At 38.6% G+C, this 18,199-nt stretch overlaps 1 protein-coding gene across 1 annotated transcript; it reads left to right on the top strand.

Moving 5' to 3' along the window:
• Positions 1-2,678: 2,678 nt before the first annotated feature.
• On the top strand, positions 2,679-16,615 carry LOC311090360 (protocadherin Fat 4; the record flags this gene model as incomplete). Its single annotated transcript, XM_084125620.1, has 10 exons — positions 2,679-5,025; positions 5,130-5,231; positions 5,808-6,109; positions 6,219-6,304; positions 6,471-6,644; positions 6,726-6,853; positions 6,951-7,168; positions 9,782-10,055; positions 13,717-14,814; positions 15,752-16,615. 10 exons carry the CDS (start codon positions 2,679-2,681, stop codon positions 15,997-15,999), a joined length of 4,977 nt encoding a protein of 1,658 aa, XP_083981746.1. The 3' UTR covers positions 16,000-16,615.
• Between the last annotated feature and the right edge of the window lie 1,584 nt (positions 16,616-18,199).

Raw genomic sequence — 18,199 nt, 5'->3', positions numbered from 1 at the left:
GGAGAATTACAGCTTCAGACTTAGATGAGGGGACAAATGGACAACTAAGGTAATTTGAAGCACGTATTTTAATTTTAGCTTTAGTATTTTTGTTATGAACTTTTGTAATTTCTTCTTCTTATATATATTTTTTCTATATAGCTTTAATTCATTTTTATTTCAGTTTTAGTTCTTCAACTTATTTCAGTTAGTTGCCAAGGCAACATTTGTGATTTTCATTTGTTTTTCATTTAATATTTATATTTTTAATCGTTTTAGTTAGCAACAACAACACTGATATGATCCTGTGTAGTATAATATAATTGACTGTAGATATTTCACTAACTTCACTTGCAGATATTCTTTAGAAGGCCTAGATATTCCTTTTTCCATCAATGAAACATCTGGAGATTTATTTACTATAAGTTCCTTGGACAGAGAGGCAGTGGCTTTGTACAGATTTTTGGTGACTGTCACTGACGGACATCCCACAAAGCCTCTTTCAAGCTCAGCTGCTGTTTCAGTAAAAGTTGAGGATGTGAATGATAACTTTCCGTCCTTTCTTTATGGACCATATGTGGCCAATGTTCCTGCTGGGATAACCAAAGGTGAATGTACACACTATTATAGTGACCCTAATATTTTTTATCCAGTGTTCTTAGATAACTGCCTTTAAAAAAAAAAAAAAAAAAACTGTTTTCAACATGTATTTTACAGGATCAGTTGTTGGCACAGTGATGGCAGAGGATGCAGACGCTGGATTGAATGCAAAACTACATTTTTCTCTACATGGCCAACAGGCCCATCTCTTCTCAATTAACCCTAGCACAGGAACTGTGTTCACTACAGATTCTGTGAAAAGAGGAAATGACATCACATTTGATGTTCATGTGCAGGATGGAGCAGATATACCAAAAATGGACATAACAACCTTGACTGTCAGATTCCAGAATGACTCATACTTTCCTCGAATTGCAGTCCAAGTATATAAAGACATCATCTCCGAGGACGCAGCTACTGGGACCCTTGTGGCTACTGTGACTGCAGAAACATGGAGAAACATATCATTGTCTTTCTATCTGGCCTCTGGAAACTTTGGGGAAGTTTTTGAGCTTCACCACAGCAGTGGCGAACTGACTGTCAAGGATCCATTAGATTTTGAAACCAACATGCATTTTCCTCTCATAGTTGAAGCCAGGGACTCAGGGATACCGCCATATTCATCATATGCCGAACTTCATTTGAATGTCAGTGACGTGAATGATAATCCACCAGTGTTCTCGCAAAGCATCTACAGATGTGACGTGTATGAGAACCTGGCTTCAAGTAGGGTGTGTAATGTGTTAGCAACTGATGCAGACTCTGGAGTGTTTGCAGAGGTGGAGTACTACGTTTTAGCGGGTAACATCGGAGGCGCATTTAAAATAGACAAAAATCGTGGCAGTCTTTCCACAACAAAGCATTTAGATCGAGAAAAAATACCATATTATAATCTCACCCTCAAGGCTATTGATAAAGAAAACAACAGTCTTTCGGCCATTGCAGCAGTTATCATTGTAGTTCTCGACACAAATGATCATGCGCCCCGCTTCTCACAGATTTTCATCACAGAGGTTCCTGAGGACGCACCTGTTGGCTTTTCAGTCATTCAGATAACTGCTACAGATGAAGATGTGGGTTTAAATGCTGTCATTGAATATACAATCATTGGCCATTATAGTGAGTTCCCATTCAGTATTGATAAAACCACTGGGATTTTACTGGTACTGCTTCCTTTGGACAGAGAAGATCAGGATCATTACATAGTGAAGGTTAATGCCAACGATTCTGCTTGGAGCATTAGCACAGACATCACCATAGACATTACAGATATCAACGACAATACACCGATCTTCTATCAACCACTTTACTCTGTCACTGTCCCTGAGATGAAGATGCAAGAAGTTTCACTTCTACAAGTGTGTGCTACTGATAGAGATCTTGGTGAGAATGCACATATCCTCTACTTCATCGACCCTCCAAATGAACTTTTTTTGGTAAATGTATCAACTGGGGAAATTTCAAACAAACAGCCCATTGTTCTCCGTAAATCTGAATCTGTAAATTTTGCTTTTACAGTTGTGGCGTCTGATTGCGGCAGTGTTCCTTTGAACAGCTCTAGCATCGTTTCAGTGACAATAGTACAATATAATAATTTCCCACCCTCGTTTTTACCCTTCATGCCTTTGGTATCAGTCCCTTTAACCCTGGTTGTGGGAACAGAAGTGATCCAGATATCTGCAATAGATCAAGATTCTCTTGAAATGAACAACAATGTTGAGTACTTTAATAGTGGTGGCAATGGATCTCTTTATTTTGAGGTAGAACATAACAGCGGAAAAGTGCTGTTGAATAAAACTTTAGCAAATAGCCTTAACATCATCCTAACACTTCAAATCACTGTGAAAGATAAAGGCCTCCCTCCTCTTTCTGCACAAACTGAAATCAGTTTTGAAGTCACACAAGAGAACCTGTTCGCACCACATTTTCTTAACAGCAAAGTTGAGTTTTTTGTTCCAGAAGATTTGCCCATTGGTTCAGTTATTGGAAAGATCCAAGGCAAAGATAAAGATTTTGGCATCAATGGTGTTATTTCCTATTCATTTGATGGTGGGAATGAAAATGAATTGTTTTCCATTGGACACTCGTCAGGATTGATCATGCTTGTTAAAGCGCTTGACTTTGAAGAATCAGAAACTCACCATCTAAAAGTCATTGCCAAGGATGGAGGCTGGCATCCTAAGATGGGGCGACTCAATATCACAGTATATGTTACAGATTTAAACGATAACCCTCCTGTGTTTACATCTAGAGATTACATTGCCACTATTTCAGAAAATGCTTTAATTGGTACCTCAGTTTTGCAGGTTTGGGCGAAGGACGCTGACACAGGAATTCACTCTCAAATCATGTATTCGCTTATTGCAGGAGACATCCATCTCTTCTATTTGGACACTAAAAATGGCACTATCACCACTTCAGAGATATTTGACTATGAGCAAAATCAGCATTTTGAACTTACAGTCAAGGCTACCAACATTGGGTTTCCATATTTGTTTAATGTTGCCCATATACACATCCAGGTCGCTGGCCTCAATGAATTCATACCTGCTTTTCAAAGACATCTATACAACTTCTCTGTGTCAGAGGCTTTGCCGCCACAAACTGAAATAGGAAGGGTCATCGCCATAGACTATGACCTAGGGCCTGATGGAAAAGTGTTTTATGTACTTGCAGGGCAAAGTAAAAAAGCTAGTTTTGTGGTGGACGAGCATACAGGAATAATATATATCTGCAAAGATTTGAAAAATCGCCTTCAAAATGAAGACATCCTGCGAGTGTTGGCAAAAAACAGAGGAGCCATTACTGGATTTAATGTTGATGAGGCATTGATACATCTACACATATTAGATGAAAACGATCCCCCTGAGTTTGATTCAATGCTCTACACTGTAGCAGTGCCGGAGGGCATCTCGATTGGGACCTCCATAACTAAAGTCAAAGCGGTGGATCGGGATGTGATCCCAGAATGGAGCAGGTTCTCTTATAGCATTGAACATGGAAATATCAATAGTTCCTTCATTATAGATCCCACCAGTGGCGTCATTTTAGTTAACAATCACCTGGATAGAGAGATGTGGGCCATCTATAACCTGACGGTCATTGCTGTTGATGAGGGCACACCTGCTGTAACCGGAAGCACAAAGGTAGCTATCACCATCACCGATGTCAATGACAATTCTCCCAAATTGTTGAACACAGAAGGGTTTGTACGAGAAAACCAACCTGCTGGCACTCTCGTCTCTACTTTAGCTGCCACAGATGATGATCTTCCTCCAAATCAAGGTCCCTTCACATACTGGATGATGAGACCTGCTGAGGGTTTTTCGCTTGCATCTGATGGAGTTCTCCTTACCTCAAGACCTTTTGATCGGGAGCACAACCCTCTTTTTCACATACATATTGTGGTTCAAGATGCTGGTAAGCCGCCTATGTCCTCCACCACTTTGTTTAATATTAAAGTTCTTGATGAAAATGACAATGCACCACTTCAGAGAAACATCAATATATTGGTGAAATATTATGGAAGTTCTTTCCCAGGAGGACTAATCGGAAATGTGAGACCGACCGATCAGGACGAACTGGATGTGTTCAATTGTACAATCAGAAATGGGCCACTTAGGATGTTTAGTTTCCCATTTGGGATGTGTAATTTGTGGTCCTCCCCATACCAAGGAGAGGCAACATATAATATTTCTGTTGAAGCGAGTGACCAGCTCCACCCTTCAGTCAACAACAGCATCTACGTCAATTACAAAGGCTTTACCAACGTCTCTCTGGACAACTGTGTGTTGTTCTACGTCTCTATATCTACTCTTGAGGAATTTCTGTCTTTGAAGTATTTAAAATTTGTCAAAGCATTGGATAGCCTCTTTAACCTACAAGCATCCAAAACGCATTTATTTGGAATGAAGTTGCAAGGAGATAAAATGCTGCTTTTGGCTGCAGTGAAAAGCTACAATGGTCAGTATCTAACTGGAGAGGCAGCAAGCGGAATATCAAACATGCATAAAAAGTTACTGGAAGTGCAAAGCAATGTGACTATATCCCAAATAACCAGCGACCCCTGTATGCTCCGTCCCTGCCATAATGGTGCCACCTGCAACAGAAACATTCACATCAGTCAGGAAGTTGCTGTGTTGGAAAGCTCTAGTCTTATATTTGTTTCTCCCTATTTTGCGGAGATCTTTAACTGCTCTTGCCCAACAGGCTTTACAGGTGATGCATGTGAACTAGACTTTGATGAATGCACCAAGGAACCTTGTGAAAATGGGGGAAACTGCTATAATAATCCAGGAACTTATTTTTGTCAATGCAAAGAGGGGTTCTCAGGACCGCACTGCAATACAGTTGATAATGAATGTCAAACGGTAATATGTTTAAATGGAGGAACGTGTTGGAACAGACAGGGAGGGTTCATATGTGATTGCAGCCCAGGGTATGAAGGTATGGTCATATAACTTATGCACTGAATCAGTTTTTTTTGTGTTTGCTCTATCTAATTTTAATTGATTTGCTGTACATGAATTAACCACTTATTTTTGTTGCAGGAAGATTTTGCGATCGTATTGTTGACCATTGTGCTTCCTCCCCTTGTGTGTTTGGCAACTGCTTCAGTTTTTTAACTGGTTACTCTTGCCAGTGTCCATTTGGTAAGAGGAAATGAACGTATCTGTATATTATGATAAAATGTCTGACCTCATTTTTTTATATTGATCATAGGCACATATTTGAAACATTTTATTATTTTTTTAGTTGAATATTATTTATAGTTAAATTCAATTAATTTATTATTTAATAGTATTTATTATATTAACAATATTATTAATTATTAATATTATTAATAAATTCAATGTATTATACTACTTTAAATGTTAAAGAATAATAAAATGTATTGTTTGATTAGATTCAATTTATTCATTTTTATATTCATGTTAAATATTAGATTATTTTAATGATAAAATGAATAATGTATTATTAAGCTAAATATAGTATTTGTTGTATATTATTTTATATAATTAATACATTCCATTGTTATTTAATACTTATATTAAATATTAAATATTATATTATTTTTAATGATAAGTATGAATAATGTATTTATTCATCATTTAATTTTTTAATTATTATATTAATTTGAATAGATACATTTCTGATTAGCTATAGACATAGATACATTGTAGATACATTTCTGAATAGAGATATTTCTGACATTCCTATTTTTTTAGGTGTGAGCGGAATCAATTGTGAAGAACACAGTTATGGCTTTCAGGAACTTTCTTTTATAGAATTTCCTCCATTGGATCCACAATATAACTTCATTTATCTGGAATTTGCGACTGTACAGCAAAACGCGTTGCTTTTGTACAACCATGGTGACCCATCAACTTCAGACTTCATGGCCCTTGAAATTGTGAGTGGAAGGCTGTGGCTGTCTTATGATCTTGGATCTGGAGTGATAAGATTGGAAACAGGAAAGATAGTGGCTGATGGAAGTTTTCACAACATCACCGCAAGAAGAACTGGAAATGTAAGTGATTCCTATACATGGTTATATTTAAACTTAGCAATCAATCAAGCCGTTTTTGTGAAACATTTGTCAGATATTCTGCAGGTATACTTCCCTTTGTGTCTCTCAGATAGCTTCTCTAGAAATAGACAACTGCTCTGCCAATGAACCCCAAGGGTTTTGCTTATCGCAGAATGGTGGCACTGGAACCCAAAGGTATAGCATTAAATTTAATTTTGCCATTTTGTCCAAGATTAAACATACTAGTACACATAATAATTTCAATGTTATCTTCATGCTTATGAATCACCATTTTACATCATCTTAGTACTTGTTTGTTTGTCTGAACTCATACTGAACTCTAAATCATGTTTACACACAGAACTCTGGAAGTGAGCTCAAATAACATGACATTTGGTGGCGTAAAGTCCATTGATGTCATTTTGCAAAGGCAAATCAGGACTCACGACTTTGTTGGCTGTATGAGAAATGTGCAAGTGAACAACATTGGTCCAGATTCCTTAAAATCTCTGGCATCCCAGAATGTTCTTGATCGGTCAGTTTCAAAAGAAACTTTGTAACTGTAAAAGTTCTATTAAAAATACCATGTTTAAGTTTATTTCTTTTTGATGATCAGATGTCCGCGAGCAAATATTCCTCCCTGCGAAACAGCAGAGTGTTTGAATGAAGGAGTTTGTCAAGACCGATGGTCTCACCACCACTGCCAGTGTAGAGACCATTTCACAGGACCCAACTGTGCCATGAGTAATTTCATCCATACATATCTGTTGTTTGTCTGTTTTTTTTCTGTGATAGTTCAAAGTTTAAAGCCTTAAAGTGAATGTAATTCGCTTTCTGATAGATTTGGCTGAGCAGCATGTATTGTTTCTCAACGGAGAGGCCTACATTGAGTTTGATGTCAAGGAAAGCTACAGAAGAAATCAGCTTCTACAAGCCATTCTGGATGGGAAGGAAGGAGACTCTCAGGGGTTTGACAGTGTTGAGATCAAGATAAGGACTGTCAGAAGAAATGGTGTTTTGCTTGTGTGCTGGTGTCAAACAGCACATCTAAAACTTAAGGTGAGCTCTGAAAGATTTTTAAGGGAACGTTCAATACAAGTTAAGCTGATAGCGTTTGCAGCTAATTACCACAAAAAAAAAATCTTTCAACTGTTTCTCTTTTATTTAAAAAAAAAAGTATCAAGGTTACAATGAGGCATTTACAATGGAAGTAAAAGAAGACAGTTTTTGGAGGTTTTAAAACAGAAATGTGAAGATTATCAATCAATTTATTTATAAAGCACAAATAAAAACAGCAGTGGTGGACCATTGCGCTGAACAATATTTAAAAGAAAACTAAAAGACATAAGACACAAACACATAATTAGACAAGCCCCATTTGACTTAGTGATTATAAGCCTTCTCGAAGAGATAGGTTTTTAATTTTGCTTTAAAACGTGATTCTGATGAGATTGTTCTAATAGAGAGCGGTAGGCTGTTCCACAGTTTAGGGCCGGCTATGGCAAAAACACTTTTTCTTCCGCCTAGATCTAGGGACCAGTACGCTTATCATTTTATAAAAGCACAGCACTTATAATAATTCTTTTAAATCTTTATTAATTACCTTTTTTACTGTCATTTTAGTTACGTCGTAAAATTGGATATAATTTAGGCAAGACAAGTCTATTTATATAGCACAATCATAAAATAATCATAAAAAATAAAAGTGGTCAATAAGAAATAAAAATGGATAAAAAAAACAGAACAGGAAACAGGTTAACAATTTTTATTTCTATTTTATTTTCGTCCTCTAAAATTTGTTTAGTTTTCGTTAGTTTTTTACTTTTTTTTACTTAACTTTTTTTTTTTTACTTTTTTACTTTTTATTTTAGTTAGATTTTTTTAGATGCATAATAAATAAAAGTAAGTAAAAAATGGATGCAACATGTATTTTAAAACAGGTTAGTAACCGTTTTTTTGTTGTTGTTGTTCTTGTACAAAACATTAAGGATTGGCCTCGTTCACTTCCATTGTAAGTGCCATTGCAATTTATAAAGATAAGGAGGGACACATTTTTTGTGTGTGGTAATCTATATTATGCCACATTCTGTTGAGTTTAACTGCTTAACTTTTATTGAACCTTAATTATATATTTTAATATAAATTATTATTGCTGTTTCATCTTTGTTACATTTGTTTTTAACAGTAAACACAAAACTTGAATCTGTTGTATCTGAACTATACAGTGAGTGAAATAAGTATTTGATCCCCAAACAAAACATGCCTTAGTACTTGTGGATAAACCCTTATTGGCAATGTAAGATGTTTCTTGTAGTTGGTCACCAGGTTTGCACACATCTCAAGAGGGATTTTGTCCCACTCCTCTTTACAGATACTCTCTAAATCCTTAAGGTTTCTTGTCTGTTGCTTGGCAACTCAAAGTTTCGGCTCCCTCCACAGATTTTCAGTAGGATTAAGGTCTGGAGACTGGCTAGGCCACTCCAAGACCTTAATGTGCTTCTTCTTGAGCCACTCCTCGTTTCCTTTGAGGTATGTTTTGGGTCATTGTCATGCTGGAAGACCCATCCACAACCCATCTTCACTTTTCTGGCTGAAGGAAGGAGGTTCTCGTCCAAGATTTGACAGTACATGGCCCCGTCCATCAGCCCCTCAATACGGTGAAGTCGTCCTGTACCCTTAGCAGAGAAACAGCCCCAGAGCATAATGTTTCCACCTCCGTGCTTGACTGTAGGGATGGTGTTCTTGGGGTCATAGTCAGCATTTCTCTCCCTCCAAACTCGACGAGTTGAGTTGATGCCAAAATGCTTGATTTTGGTCTCATCTGACCACAGCACTTACTCCCAAGCCTTCTCTGAATCATTAGATGTTCATTGGCAAACTTCAGACGGACCTGTACGTGTGCCTTCTTGAGCAGGAGGACCTTGCGGGTGTTGCAGGATTTCAATCCATGGCAGTGTAGTGTGTTACCAATGGTTTGCTTGGTGACTGTGGTCCAAACTGCCTTGAGATCATTAACAAGCTCCTCCTGTGTAGTTCTGGGCTGATCCCTCACCTTTCTCATGATCATCCTTACCCCATGAGGCGAGATCTTGCATGGAGCTACAGACCGAGGGCGATTGATTTTTCATTCTGTATTTCTTCCATTTCCGAATAATCACACCAACAAGTCTCCTTCTCTCCAAGCTTCTTGCTGATTGTCTTGTAGCCCATTCCAGCCTTGCAGGTCTACAATCTGGTCCCTGACATTTGACATCTCTTTGGTCTTGCCCATGGTGGTGGAGAGGTTGGAATGGAAGATACAGATTCTGTGGACATGTGTCCACTGACATTAGGACATTAGGAGAACTTTCTTAAAGTGACAGGACTAACCTGTGTTCCACATGGGCACATAACCAATCTGTGGGAGGCAGAATGCTTGCTGGTTGGTAGGGGATCAAATACTTATTTCACTCGACAAATGCTAATCAATTTACTACCTTTATATAATGTGTTTTTTTTGGATTTTTTGGTTGATATTCTGTCTCTATCCATTAAAATAAACCTACCATTATTATAGACCCTTCATTTCTTTGTAAGTGGGCGAACTTACAAATTCAGCAGGGGATCAAATTATTATTTCCCCCACTGTATCTCTTAATTCAGCTGATAACATGTTTTCCCTTACCTCCTCAGATATCAGATGGAAAACCTCTGTATGTCTTCACCAATGTCACATCTGGTCAGCAGCTGGAGCTCTCAACGGAGGGAGATGTGTCAGATGGACAGTGGCATGTTCTTCAGCTATGCAGAAAGGGTGCATACATCTCTCTGTTTGTGGATGAACGGCCTGTTGTCAACACCACCAATGGCACCATAACTCACTCTGCATTCTTAGTGGAGACCATTTTTCTGGGCACTACTTCACTGGGAGAATCCAGAGGTTTCCCAGAGAGGATCCAGGACTTAGGTTAGATTGCCCCTGGTTTGTTGAATATAAACTTAAACATGCTTTACAGTACTTAGTTGAATTTTTTATTTTTATTTTTTTTGCTGCTTAAAATGGTTAATCTTTTTATTTCAAATTTTTAATTTATAATTTGTTTATTTTATAGTATAGAATTTGAACAGTTTTTATTTCTATTTTATTTTCAGTTGTATTTTAAATTTAGTTTAGTTTTCTTTCATTTCTTCTTTCAATTAATATATTCATGATTTTTTAATAGTGTTTATTTGTTTTTTAGTTTGATCATAAAGCCCTTATACAGGGGTTGGACAAAATAATGTGAACACCTGGGAAATAGGCAATATATCTTTATTAAGGTGTTTTACCAAAATCTGCCTTTATTACAGCTTCCAACCTTATTACAATAGATGAATCAAACTTTTTAATAGTCTGCAGTCAAATGTCGTCTATCAGAACATCTGCCAGTTTTTTCAGGGATGTTGAAGGAGGAAATCTGCTTCTCATTCTTCTCTCCAAAACTGGCCACAGTAGTTCAATAATATTAGGGTGACCAGATTTCTCAGAGTGTAATACAGGAAGGACAGGCACCCTCCTCCCTATGGAAGGCATTTTCTGCCAAATTTAAATAAATAAATTAAATGATTAAAATGAAAATTAAAACCAGATTAACGATTTCATTATTCACAGCATTATCCCTGTCAAATTGAAAAATAAAATGCAATTGGTGATTTCACATTTCATTTTCACTACAGTCTCGAGGCAAGACTGCCAATATTAAAATGAAAAGCCAAACGTGAAAAAGAAACTACAAATACAGTTTTTACAATGCTCTTTAGTAACGCTCACGCAATAATAGTGACACAATTCAAATACAAATGTAAATTTTAGTTTTCATTTTAATTCCTCTTTTATTTCACAGTTTTCTTTTTAGTTTTCATTTTCAAAGACAACCTGCATGCAAATTCTATTTTAATGAGTGGGTGTGGCTTATTCTAGTAACGGCGCTAGAGACACGCCTTCTGTAAAGCGAAGTCGTCGACGTCCCGTGTGCATGAGTTGAATGTGTGAAACGAAATTATTTAAATGTGATTATATTGTAATCGAGACGACAAGATATGGCGAAATCTGTTAGTGAGCTTTTGCGGGAAGCTGCCGCAGCATTAGAACATGGAAACAACCAGCCTGACCATGTTAGTTATGATGTTAGACTCAGACTAGACCATAATCGACGATGAGGTTCATTCATGTATTAGGCTGTTTTGGAAATTCAACTATTTGGGTGTACAGAAGTCTTAGTAACACAATTTCTACAACAATTATAGCCAGACATTAATACCCACTGGCTTTAACCGAGAACCTCGGCCAATGTTTCATATTCGCGTCGTGCCTAACAACGCCCTTCAGCCGTGACTTATTCAGATACAGCACTAGCCTGTATCTGTCCGCTGTTTAACTGTTACGTGTCTTTTGGTTATTTTAAGTTTGTGTACAAAAAGAATCACAATGCTGATTTTCATTTCCAGTAACAACTTCTGGATGAGATCGAGAAAGCGAGTGTACCTGCATTTACAGTAGGCTAGATATAGCATTTTCCTTCAGGTCAGTCCTGTATTCATAATAAAAAATCCGTTTGAATGTCCGGTGTGATATCTTGTACTTTTAACAGTTAATAGGGGTTGTCCGTGCCTATAGTCATGTCAGTTGCGTCTTTCTTCTCCGTGATCACAAGTTTGAGTCATTTCAAAAGTCTTCTCAACTGACTGACTGACTCACTCATTAAGACAGTCTTTGTCTCCATCTAATGGAGAAATAATGTAACTTCTTCTGTTGCTTTATGGTCAGGGACTATTTTTTTTTTCTCCAGCGGAAGGAATTGGCTTTTAGTGATTCATTTTACTTCATGAAAGTTGCATAGATACATATGTTTCGGGATTAATATTTGTATTGCGTGGTAACCGTTTTATAAAAGCAATAAGGTACTCTAGGCTAGTGCTGTATCTGAATAAGTCACGGCTGAAGGGCGTTGTTAGGCACGATGCGAATATGAAACATTGGCCGAGGTTCTCGGTTAAAGCCAGTGGGTATTAATGTCTGGCTATATTGTTGTAGAAATTGTGTTACTAAGACCTTTGTACACCCAAATAGTTGAATTTCCAAAACAGCCTAATACATGAATGAACCTCATCGTCGATTATGGTCTAGTCTGAGTAACATCATAACTAACATGGTCAGGCTGGTTGTTTCCATGTTCTAATGCTGCGGCAGCTTCCCGCAAAAGCTCACTAACAGATTTCGCCATATCTTGTCGTCTCGATTACAATATAATTACATTTAAATAATTTCGTTTCACACATTCAACTCATGCACACGGGACGTCGATGACTTCGCTTTACAGAAGGCGTGTCTCAGCGCCGTTACTAGAATAAGCCACACCCACTCATTAACATAGAATTTGCATGCAGGTTGTCTTTGAAAATGAAAACGAAAATGAAAACTGAAATAAAAGAGGAATTAAAATGAAAACGAAAATTTACATTTGTATTTGAATTGTGTCACTATTATTGCGTGAGCATTACTAAAGAGCATTGTAAAAACTGTATTTGTAGTTTCTTTTTCACGTTTGGCTTTTCATTTTAATATTGGCAGTCTTGCCTCGAGACTGTAGTGAAAATGAAATGTGAAATCACCAATTGCATTTTATTTTTCAATTTGAGAGGGATAATGCTGTGAAAATGAAATCATTTAATTTCATTCTCAATTTTGTCACATTTTTTGCATACAGTTTTCTGTAATGAAATCGTTAATCTGGTTTTAATTTTAATTTTAATCATTTAATTTATTTTTTTTAAATTTGGCAGAAAATGCCTTCCATACCTCCCCACCCCATGCATAAAAATATCTATATGGCAACAACATTATATATATATATATATGTTTGAGCAGAAGAACATTTTGTGTTTGGCTAACCTTTGATTAGGCTATTCTCGGTTGACAGATGACGACTTCTTGCTCTATCGCTCAGCAATAAAGACATTTTAGGAAAGATGAAATAAAGGACAAAGCATTTTTCATAATAAGTCGGGACACTAAAAATAGAGCTGAAATACGGGACTGTAACTGGTGGCAGTTCTACAATCTACTTAGGCCTACGATGCTTTTGAGAAAAGCAGCCCTGGTTTTTACCACTATCTTTTTCACATTTTAGCAGTGTTGTCTGAGATTAAATGTTAAGCAATTGCAGCTATTTCATTGATGATGGCTTTATGACGTTTTCTGTGGTCAGTTTTTGTGGAAACATGGTCTTCAGGGGAAATATTGATGTTTGCTGTCACTTTGCTGCAGTTGTTCGGTGTTGTTTGGACACAATGCCTACACAAAAAACACAAACACAAAAAAGTGTTCGACGATCCCTATCATTCACTTTCGGCTTTTTCCTTCTATTCTTCTTCGCTGATGAAAATTTCTGAAAACCACTTATACCACTCTGATAGAGAATAAAAACAAAAAGATTAAAAAATATATAATTGCAATGTTTGTTTTTTTGTCATTGTAGCTTACACAAATGATATTAACCCCTATAATAATGGGTGTTTACATTATTGTTTACATTATTTTGTCCAACCCCTTTATTTTGCTGCTTATGTTGCTTTTCTTGTCTTTCCAGGTTTTAGAGGGTGTGTGGAATACATCAAATTCAACGGCCACCTCCTATCCTTCAGCGGCTATAATGAGATAGTCCAGGCCAGCTCCAGCCCGTCTGTCTTCCAAACCTTCTGCGTTTCTCCGAACCGCTGTGTTCTGACTCCATGCCTCAAGGATTCCTGTCTATCTGAGCCCTGCTGGAACGATAGTGACTGTGGATCTTCTTCCAAAGAAGACTACTGGTGCATTTGTCTATACAATGTGTCCGGGTCTCCGTGTGGATCCTGTTCATCTGATGTCGTCCACAGCGAGGCCTGTTCTCAAACACAAAACAGCGTCCCCTTATGGATAGTGGCCATCGTTCTTCCCATCATCCTCATTCTGCTGATTCTGATTCTATGTTTTTTCCTCAGGAGACAAGGAAAACTTTGTGAGGGTGAAAAGAGGAGTCATGTCTACCTCATGCCACCAAGCAAACAGCACGGAACAGATAACCTGGCATTTAGTTTAGGTCCTGCTGATGAGTCTCATCGGAACATCTCAAATGGGGCCAGCAAGCAACCGGATTTGATAAAACCAAGGGATTTGATGCAAGGAGTGGAAGGTTGTACTGAAAGTGGGCCTTCTTGTCATGTCTCAGGTTTTGGAGGGAGTGAACTGGAGTACTACGAGATTGACAGCACATACTCAGATTTGAAGACCCCAGAGCTGAAGAAGGAGGATGAACGTGGAGATCAGGCGAATGGCAATCCTAAATTTTCTCAACCTCAAACTAATCATGATCCATCTCCTAAACTTCATCAGAAAACATTTAGAGGCGATTTTCACCAGTGGCAACGTCAGTCCCACCTTTTCTTCAAGAGAAAACTGGCTCCTGATCTGACAGGCCCTCCACAGCATCTCTCAGTAGATGAGGTTGAGAAGCTGAACACCCCACGGGACCACAAGGGATACCCTCATCACAATTTCAGAGAGTGTCCCATAAAGCCATGCAGAAGCGGGGCGACAGAGACGTCATCAGAGAGTGAAAGTCACTGCTCCTTCACCGGCTCAGAGTTTGACTGTGAGCGAGAACTGTCCCTTGTCAGCTCACATGAGAAAGATGAACATGCACCTGAAGGCAAGAACACACTGGCAGTTTCGATTATGACACCTAAATTAAAGAGGCTCGTAAAAATGGGGTGGATATTGGTTTGGCCCTTTAGTTATAATATTCAGAAATAAAATAATATACATGATGTGGGTGACACAAACAATAAAAGAGAGACATTTCTGTCTTGGTATGAAAGGAATTGTTGCCATTTAAGGCTGAAGAAAAAACAGGATTTATACATGGGTCAGAAGGATAAATGTGTTATTTTTAACATGATTTTTTTTAAATATAATTAACTACATTAATATTTATTTAAAAAGTTAATTTGTGTTTAATTTTTTTTTTTATTAAACCTAAATCAAAAATATCCAAATAAGGTTTTCTAAAATTATTAATTTAGTTAATTATTTAAAAATATAAATAAATAAAACACTTAATAATGCCCACTGGTCCATTTGTAAATTAATATGGGTCAGAAGGATTAAATGTGTTGATTTTTTTTTAAATAATTAACTAAATGAGCATTTATTTAGAAATTTAATTGTTACATTTTTAATTTCCGTTTAAAATTGTATTTTATTTTAAAAAAAATAAACAATAACAAATTAAAATGTAAAAGCATATCAATATTTCTCAGCAAATATTGATATGCGATTTTAATTTGAATAATTAATCCTCATTTTTTAGAACAACGTCTGTCAGAGGCATTCTGAAGATTTGGCGCCATCTAGTGGCCATGTAACATTCGTTCACCACCACTTCTACATTTTACACTGCTTTAGGAAACAAGAAAGACCTTATTTTTTTTAACCTTTTAATATTGTTGACTATTCAAACGAAATATTAAGACAAATTTTATTTGATAAATATCAAATGTGAATGCACAGCATTGTTTGATTATGACAATTATTGAACAAATTATTGGGTTTGGTTTTTATTTGACTCTTGTTTGACTCTGTTTCAGCTGCAGATTGGTCCAGAGGACAGTTTATACTAACGGCCCCTTCACCCTTCAGAGACATGGTCACATCCCCCTCCGTCCACAGTCTCCCCAACACCTCTGTCTCCGGCGGGATCCAGCAGCTAGAGAATCTTCTAAATCTAGGTGTTCACTTTAACACCTATGCAGATGTGTTCCAGGACATAGCTAGCTTACCGACTATTCAGCCAGCTGATTGTGATTTTCAAAGTGACCAAGAGGAAATCATTTGAAAGTGTTAAAACAGCATTCACAAAATCCTTAATTATTTAGTCAGTACTTGTACATGTACTTTGTATACTTGACCAGTGAAATACTGGTGAATCATTTATTCATTAAGAGAATTAATAAAACTGTAAATATATTATTTAAACTTATTGTAATTTACCAGTAGTGACTGAATCATTAATATTGCTTTTATCTCTTGTGTATAACCATGGACATAACTGGGCTTATTTTAGGGGGGGCATTACTTTTAGCCAAACTTGACCAAAAATAACATTATTTTGATAGGTTTTACCCATAGTTGCTCTAAAAAATACATTAATGAAATGTTTTGGGGGCTTTAAAAACTCCTTGAGAGTCCCCCCCCTAAAACAGGCTTAGTATCACAGTGTTTGAGAAGCGTAATAATATTGTTACATTAGCGCCATCTGTTGTTAGATCTCTAACATTACATCTACTTATTACACTCTGTGGAATACTTGATTCTGATTGGTCAATTGCGCCATCCAGTGGTTTGTTATTCCCAGACACCCACAGGCTCATCCGGGTCACTGAAGTCAGGAACGTTTTTTCTTTGTGGATGTTTTGCGTTTGGTGAGCTAATAAAATATTAAAACTCAGTCGAATCAATATTTTGTGCACAGTTATTTAATTATGCCATCCAGTATTGTGGACTCGCTCTCTTGTTTCATACAAACAGCTGCTGCCATTCTGTGACTATTGTTCCCTTTTGAGAGGTCTCTCGTATTGCGTAAGACTAGCTTACGCTATGGGAAAACCTCCTTTTCTCAAGAATATAGAAGCAAACTTTTTAAAATGCATTGCAGCTGCACAGCAAGCACAACTGAGCGCGAGAGCGGTCATTGGCTGTGCTGCGGCAACTGCACGAACCTATGGCGAGGCGGCTTTGACGCGAGAACCAATCGGGACGCTTAGCGCCCTGGTGCGTCATAGCCCGTCAGTATGGGCGTGGTCAGAGGCTATATATTGGCATGTCTCGCCTAGGTGCTCCAGATTTTTATTCCTTCAGGGACTTCACCACTTCACTGACCTTCGGAATACGGAAGCATCTTTCCGCCGTCGAAACGCCATTCAGCGGGATAGAGCTTCTGAGGACGCCGGCTTCTTCGCCACCTTCAGCAAGCTGTGTCACTGTACCATCCGGTGCGCATATCCTTTTTACTGCCTTTCACGCGTGTTCTCCGCTGCGTTCACACTCTAAAAGAGTAGATTTCGAAGGTGTTGTTGCAAATGCCTCGTACCACCTGCGCCTTGTGTATAGAGGCCCACTCGTTCGGTGGAGACTGCCACATTCTGTGCACTTCCTGCCTGGGCTGCGACCATGCCGAAGCTGCACTCGCTAAGGGCGGCTGCCCTGAATGTGACGACATGGACCTTTCCACCCTGCGGGCTCGGCTCGCCAGCTTCACCAACAACGATCCACTCCCCTCCCCTTTGCTCGAGCCGTGCAAGAAGAAGCGCAGCTCACAAAGGGAGCCTGAGCGAGCTGAGACGAGCGAGCTCACGCCGGCCCAGTCCCCGCGTGCCTCGGTCTCTCTCCAGCGATCTCCCTCGCCAGTTCTGTTTACACAGGCCGACCAACGCCCCTCTCTGCGAGCGGTCGACCTCTTCGCCTCAGAAGACAACGCTCACTGCCAAATGTGTTTTACGAAGAGCAGGGACGCGCTCACCCACGACTGGCCGAGCCGCCCTCTGTACGCATTCCCTCCTGTCACGATGCTACCACAGGTCATCGAAAGGATCAGGGAGTGCAAATGTGCAGTGCTGTTAATAGCCCCCCTCTGGAGAACCCAGTGTTGGTACCAAGAGCTCTTACAGATGCTGGAAACAGCCCCATGGCCGATTCCACTGAGAAAAGACCTTCTCACAGAGGCAAATAGAACGATTTCGCACCCCCGTCCAGATTTATGGGCCCTCCACGCATGGTCCCTCAACGGGTATTTCAGAGGCGAGAGCGCCCTCAACGAGGCACCTGTATGCTCAGAAATGGGCAGTGTTTGCTGGCTGGTGTAGACCCTCAGGCATGTGAAGTACCAAGTGTGCTCACATTTTTGCAAGAGCTGCTGGATGTGGGGTGCACCCCCTCCACGCTCAATAGCCTGACTCTAAAGTCGTCCTTAAACCGCGGCACGGTTATGTCCCTAAAGTGTTCTCCACTCCATTTAGAGCACAGGTCATTTCCCTGGC

Source organism: Abramis brama (genome assembly GCF_963993115.1).
Source record: "Abramis brama genome assembly, chromosome: 10".
NCBI lineage: Eukaryota > Metazoa > Chordata > Actinopteri > Cypriniformes > Leuciscidae > Abramis > Abramis brama.
Note: the sequence above shows the minus strand (reverse complement) of the source record. Positions and strands in the feature narration are given on the sequence as shown.